This window comes from Atta colombica, unplaced genomic scaffold (assembly GCF_001594045.1).
Source record: "Atta colombica isolate Treedump-2 unplaced genomic scaffold, Acol1.0 scaffold107, whole genome shotgun sequence".
Classification (NCBI taxonomy): domain Eukaryota; kingdom Metazoa; phylum Arthropoda; class Insecta; order Hymenoptera; family Formicidae; genus Atta; species Atta colombica.
In genome coordinates, this window is record NW_017259192.1 from 2,793,546 (window position 1) to 2,801,044 (window position 7,499).

Sequence of the window (7,499 nt, forward strand, 5' to 3'; positions counted from 1 at the left end):
ATGGAAGTCTCGCTGTTTGGTTTATATTCAATACATATCAATTCATGTATAGCATTTATTCATTGCCTCTCTGAAGGTATATCTAACACTCTTGTCGATTGTTATTCCTTGATCATCTAAAGTGATTAAAACCGTAAACAGCAATTGATTTTTTAAATACTTTTTCAATTAACTTGTCAATATATGATTTAGCGTTTATCGTAATATGGCATCGCGATAACTCTTTAATATTTACTGATCGCTTCCGCATGCTATCCGCCGATATTGTCGATCGTTCGTTCGCGGCGGGCGCGCGTTCCTCTCACGTACTTAATTTTCTTTCTTCTATTTTAATTAATAATGCGCTTCGTCGAGTTGTCGCTGCATCTCGTAACAGTTAAAATTATTACTTACGATTTATTATTATCCATCGGGCTTCTCGGCTCCTCCCACACCTGTTCTCGCAGCCCTGATTCTCTAATTGCGCTCCCGCGTCTCATAAATTCATCTATGATTTTACACTATACAAGAGATGTACATAAGATCCAACGGTACGATATAATGTGTCGCGTATGTATATTATAGTTTTAAGTTTTGGCAAACGGGCAAGATCAATACAAAACATCGTTATGTCCTACGCGTAATATTTCCTATGTACATACAAAATCTTTGTAACTTTCAACGTTTTCTTCCCATAGCGTGGTCAATATACACACATGTACAGGTTTATCCATCGTGTCGAAGTACTGAGTCGCATCGACGATGGGGGATTGTCGGTCGTTAATAGTAAGCAAAGTCCGAGTGACAAATGCGGCGTAATGCGGCGCCGTTCCATGGAGAACGGCTTCGGGTTCTCGCTACTCTATACAAAATTATATGCGAACGATGGAAAGTAAGTAGGATATATTTCCTCGCGAGTCGATGTTCCGTATCGGGCTTTATTGAAAAGTCGCGTAAATCAGCTAAGTAAGTGAAAAACGCTCGTAAGGCATCCTGTGATAATCCGCATTTACTCTATTAATGTTTAAGATGGATCCTCACGATGCGCGCCGTATTAAGCGAAAAATTGTCTCGAGTGTCACGGGACGATTCATAACTGTCTCGTTTGCGCACGTTTAACGCACGTCTTTTAGCGACGAGATCGAACAAACGTACAAAAAGCGAGTCCAAAATATACGAGATAAGAGATCGCCGTTCAACGAGAGACGAGAACTCGATAACGTTGGCAGTTCTTGACGAACGCTCGTCGGACGAGCTATATAGTATTTGCTGTGATTAATCGCGAGGTCGTCCCAGACAAAGATGAAACCGACAGATAATATCGAACGCGAAATCAAAACGGACGCATAACGTTATATTGGATCTTCATTCATGTTTCCTTTTTCTTTCTTCTTTATTTATTGTACGTAAATGGATCGCGACGACGATTCGCGTAACGCAAATGACGGTCGCTTGTTTCTTTTTTTTTACCTATTCAATCGATCGTTATATTGCTACCGTATCACATAGTATTCGCTTATTATTAATTACACGGCTATACGTTAGGCGTGATGTGACTTGGCGGTTTCGAGATGTCGAGAGCTATTCGAAATGCATCTCGTTCGAACCGAAACGGACGTAAACGCGAAGAAACTTCGCCGATGCTCCGGGGAGCTCTTGTTGCAATTGTTAAAATTTCGCTGGTTTCGTGGAAGTCTTGTCTCAGTTCTTTCCCACATCCAAAGACACGAAGTAACAAAATGTTTCCCTCGACATTACTATCGGAGAGATATTGCATCGAGAGAGATAGTAGAACTTCCATTCGCACTCGTGACAAGAATTATCAAACAAAGAGACCCTTGGTACTTTGCCAACAACAATAATAGGAAATAAGATATTGCTTTGATATAATATTTTAAATGGAGATGCGATTGAGCGCACAATAATCATCGCAATGAGCGGACATAGCGACAACTATCAATTATTATATGTCGTTTGCAATTTCGTTAGAATTGCTTTAACTTTGTGAGTCATCTAAAATGGAAGAAATATCTTATTGCCAAGTACGTTCGTCAGGATCGCTAGTTCGATAACTACATCTCTTGTTGGATATAAAATGTCTGAGACATTTTGATCCCAATATTACCCAGATATCTCGTGGACGAATCGTAGGCTATAGACGTATCATCATAGCTTGAAGACGATCGTGATTGTGTAATCCTTTGAATCCGAACTAAAGCCGCTCCATTGTTCGATCCCTTTATTTTCGTATTTTTTACCTTCGAGCTAAAGTCGCGCCACGACTCGTCGGCCTACAAATTTGTTGTGCTTTTCCTCATTGATAGCTTCCGTCGTTGTTTTGACTCTTACTGCCTTGGGAAGTTGGCGACGCTCTGTTGAAGCTACCGAAGGTCTTGGTCGGCGAATCCGATACGGCGCTGGCGGTAGCAAGTACTTTGTCCCTAGGCGGAGGTGCCGAGCTAATGCTGGATGAGCTGACACCAGAGTCGCTAGATTTCTCACTGAGACAACCACGTTGGCTGAGGCCGGTGACATTGCCGGTGCTCTCAAGACCGAGATCACTGGTACCACCGACCATGTATTTGACCATACCGCCCAGTTTCTGGCTGCCTTCGCAAGCGTCCTCAATTACCACCGTCTCGCCAAAGTTGCCTCTCTTCGCAATGTACCGCACGTTGCCACCCCGCAGTAGAGGCGATTTGTCGAACTGGCTTTCTTTCTGACTCGCTACTGAGCTGGAGATCGGTATGTTAGGATGAAAGTCATCCTTCGCATCAGTTAGATTGCCATCCGTACCGCCAGCACTGCTGGTGTTCTTCGTAATTGCCGTCGCGTTATCTAGATTGTTCTCTCTCGGCAGCTTCGACGGCGTCGTGGTTGATTCCGGGCTAATGGTCCGTCGACTGGTTGTATTTTTGTGTGCGTCGTAACAGCCAGAGTCCCGTGGAAACTGGCGTCGATTAAACGGGGAACAGTGGCCGGACGTTTGACCGGAGGTTAAGACCAGACGACTGACCTCGTCACCCTCCGAACTCGAGGCCAGGTCACCCTCGCTGCCCGCTGTAAGAATAGACAAAAAAAAGAGCGCACGCGCGTGTGAAAATTCGTGATTTAATCACCGATTTAATAAATTATTAATAATTTTAAAATGCATCCGAAATATATATAAATATACATTTTTTATGTGCGTGCAATGCATTTCTATAACAATTTAATTCTTTTTAAATATTTTCATTTTTATAAAATACTAAATAAAATCTGATGAAAAATTAAATAAAGTTAAATAAAGTAGGATAAAAATAAAATAAAATGAAAACAAAATACTAAGTTGAATATTTTGGCCGTTTATTTATTATTGAATTTTATAAAGTTAAATAATATTTCAAAATTTTTTATTTTCATATTCCACATTTATAGAGAGCGAGGGTTTAAAGTGACATTTTTATTTCCTTTTATTAAATAATAAAGTATGTCCCCTTTATATCAAAGTACAATATGATTTTAAAGATGTATAACATGTATTAATTGTAACATGATATATGCAGTGAGACAAATAGCAACGATGATGAAAAGGGCTTTAGGGAGATGTGAATAATACATATGTAGCTGGTATATTATACGTTCGATATACTCACACTGAAGATCATGTAGGAGTTGCACGGCGGTGAGTATCTTGGCACGATGCTCAGGTTGATGTATACGCAAATAGTCCAGATCCGCTGCCTCTAACTCCCTGAAGAGCTCCAGATCCTCGTATCCGTTCAGCACAAAAACTGGAATATGTTCCTGCGCGAACGTAACATTCATCTTTGAGACGCTACCCCCATCTTAACAGAGCTTTGAATAGTTTACTTGTACAACGAAATGCGCTTGCAGTTTAATACACTTGGAAGAAGCTTACGGAATTCTTATAAAATTATCTTAAGAAGCTTACAGAGAATTCCCTTCTCAGCAACATTTCTCACACTTTGATTGGAAAACGTTGAATTAAATGTTATATCTTCACGATTTGAATATAGATAACGCATTACGAGTGAAATAATCTCAAACGATAAACAAAAATTTTTTGGAAAGAATAAAAAGTAAATCTTTTTATATTTCATAATGTAATTTTTTTCCTATTTATTTTTTTAATTTTTGTTAATTTTTTCCTCTTTGATCTTTATAATTCGTGCGAGAGAAAAATTAATTTCTTTGCAAAATAAATGTCTTAATATAATAATAATAATGATAATAGTTATGTAATAAAACTATGTCTAAAAAGCAAGATCTCCATGAGTTTGATTAGTACGGAAGCATTATAATTATGACGGACTTCACTTCAAAGAATCTTAATTATCTCGTGCTCTTTAAGATATTCAATAATCAAACATTTCAGGCGTTACTGTACAGTTATGCGAGTTTTAACGACGGTCTCAAGCAATCAATCGAGAAGAAGATACTTTGGATCTCCATCCGCTGATATAATTCGCACAGAGGGCCATTCGGGCTTCAATTAAGTGTATACCGAGACGCTGAAAAGGCGCACACGAATCTGTGACGCTCATTAAACGATCGATCATAGCGGCTTAATTAAGTGGCACGGCTTCCTGAATCGGAAACGACGTTTCCGGTACAGCGACTCCTCGCCCTATCATTTCGTCCCATCCCTTCCTGTCGCTTCCGTACCTTCGACTCTGGAGACTTTGCGAGACACGCCTCTTGACAGTGAATCACGATCGAGTCTAATCTGTCGTCGATTCGCGAGACTGTACATAATATTCAAGGAAGGTATCGAATGTGCTTTTAGTCATAAATTTTATAATGAATTTAAAGTCGTTCTTTTAAAAATAATTACAAGCTACAGGTAATTATAAATTTTTGACATGCAAAATATTAACACAATTAATATTAATAAATCTGAGAAAAAAAATATATAATAATAATTTAAAATCTATGTATTAAAGTTTTAAGTATCAAATTTCTGTTAAGATAAAAATAAAATTAAAAATAAGATTTGGTTGTCTATTTATTTGGTGGTCTATTTAAATTCTTGGAACTTGTTAAAAAATCCTATAACTATTTATACTTTCATATGAAAACAATTGCTAATTTTGATAATAATTTGATTTTTAAGATTTGCGATTGGAAAGACATACGATGCAGTTTCAGGATATTTTGTATACAGCGAACATTGGAGATAAATCAGAAAGAAAATGAATGACCAAAATGAGATAAAGGAAATACCAAGACGTACAGCAGATGAGGATAAAAATGAGCAAGGCGTAAACAAGAAGCGAGAGTTAAAGGAGAGAGAAAAGGAGACGGATAGGAAGGGAGAAATCGAACAAAAAGAACTCGTCATGGTCTGCGGGACCTGCAAGTTATATAAGGTATAAGCTGGAAAGCTGATGCGATAGTACGGGAGGACACGAGAAAAGGGATGATGGGGAACAAGGAATGGGAGCGCAATAGGGACATCGAATAAAGAAATATATAAAAGCAAGTTTCTCTACTCTGCATTCGACGCCATGCAAATGCGAATCAGTTTGTTCAAGCCGCGGCGAGATATTGCTCTCCCTCCCCCCCTTCTCTCTCTCTCTCTCTCTCTCTCTCTCTCTCTCTCTCTCTCTCTCTCTACCTGAAGATTCATTCTCTGCAAGAGCTCTTGAACGGAACCCGGCTTCTGCCTGTATCTCTGACCCCACTTGCCCCGCTCCGGTTCCCCCCGCCTGGGCACCCTGTCGTTCAGTATCTCGACGTTTATGAACTTGAAGTGGCCTATCCTGTTGTGTACAACGCCCTTCCATAGTCCGCTCTTGTTCATCTGTACCACATCGATTACGTCCCCTTTCTGAAACAACGTTGCCACGCGAGCATTCGTAAGGGAAACCCTTTCATTACGATACATTCGATCAAACATTATCAAATTTCCTCTTTAGATGGTTTGAAAAACAGAAGCCAGAATACGCGAAAAAAATGACATATGAATTTCAATATAATTTCAACACTGAAAAAAGAGTCCGATAATAGCTACCAAATATTGAATGAAATTAATTTCAATCGAATGTTCGATTAATATATTGAATAAAAAATAATTTTACTTTTTTATAAGTATTTAGCAAGTCGTATCAAACATAACAATATAATCAACATTTAGTAATATTTATTAAATATTTAGGAAAGTAAAATTATTTTTGATTATATTAACCAAATGTTTGATTGGAATGATTTCATTCAACATTTTATAACTATTACAGATTCTTTTTTCAGTGCACTCGAGAGAATTAAAAACGGCGAGTAGAAGCGAACATAAAGATACATTGCAAAAAGGTACAATTATACAGTCGTATTTGCAAGTAATTACAACAAATTTACCGTAACGCTGTTAACATTTACAGAGTTTCGTATAGAATTTCAATTATCATGAAAACGGACCTTGAACTTTAATGCGTCCTTGTCGTAAGGACTGGGCGTGTAATCCACCAGTGCCCTCGCTCGACACAGGACCGGGCCGATGGACGTCGGGCTGACGGCGTCTCTGTCTTCGCAGGATATCGAGCTGTGATTACTTCCTGCGCGTACCAGAGCCTGCGTGCTTGAACCGCTACCGCTTGGTAGGCTCTCGACGCTGCTCGCACTACACGGGAAGGCCTCCGAGGAGGCGCGATCCTGGCGCAACCTCGAGATCTTTCTCTGCACGTCGTGCCTTAAATTCCTCGCACGGCCTGCGATACCTGCCCTGGCATCGCCCTCGAGCAGGGCGCTGGCCTCCGACTGGAAATTTTAATTGAGTTTTGGAGAACATCGGGGTCGTACCGTGCCCGGAATACGTGCTTCATCGAATGCATCGGAAAAGGAGCGGCGACGCGCTGGTGGCGCGTTAATTAAATCGAGGAGCTATGTGAAATAGAGGTCTCCATTGGCCGAGCCGTTTTCAATAATGCATTTATGGCGCTTTGGAATGTGACACGATAGAGAGTTACGCGCAGAACGACGCCTGACATGAAAACTACCATCTTGATTAGATCTTGGAGAGTCGATTTGTTTACATTTAAATAATCATAGATTATTGCACATCATCATGAAATAATTGCAATCATCTATTAATTGCTTGGCCGCTTTATTATTTATCTTTATTACTTGCACCTTTTTCAAAACATTATCACATAACTCCTCAAGATTTCAGAAATAAAAACAATATAAGATATTTTTTTTTAATATATTGAACGCAGTTGGAAAAATTGTGTTAATTTAGCACAAGACGAATATGTTAGAAAGTAACACATATATTATGTAAAAAAATTAATACTGTAAAATGTAACACTGACACAATTTGTAAGTAAACTGTGAAAGCATTTTTTTCAGTAAAATTAATTTAGAAAATGTTAAATTAACACGTAAATTCATTTATCTCAGAATTTATGTTTTAAAATATATAATTTTTATATTATTTGTTCACTTATTCATAACTATGTTATTTTTAAGAAATGTTGAATATTCATTTAATATAACAATGTAAATAACATAATCATATTATA

At 38.5% G+C, this 7,499-nt stretch overlaps 1 protein-coding gene across 1 annotated transcript in view; it reads right to left on the minus strand.

The window, feature by feature from the left end:
- Window positions 1-2,202: 2,202 nt before the first annotated feature.
- Window positions 2,203-7,499, minus strand: part of LOC108693126 (SAM and SH3 domain-containing protein 1-like) — a 365,179-nt gene continuing 359,882 nt past the window's right edge. Inside the window, exons 12-15 of the mRNA XM_018201876.1 lie at window positions 6,397-6,735; window positions 5,600-5,812; window positions 3,615-3,765; window positions 2,203-3,039 (exon numbers count right to left, since the gene is read on the minus strand). Coding sequence (XP_018057365.1) covers window positions 2,294-3,039; window positions 3,615-3,765; window positions 5,600-5,812; window positions 6,397-6,735 — 1,449 coding nt within the window. The 3' untranslated portion in view covers window positions 2,203-2,293. The remainder of the gene's footprint in view (window positions 3,040-3,614; window positions 3,766-5,599; window positions 5,813-6,396; window positions 6,736-7,499) is intronic.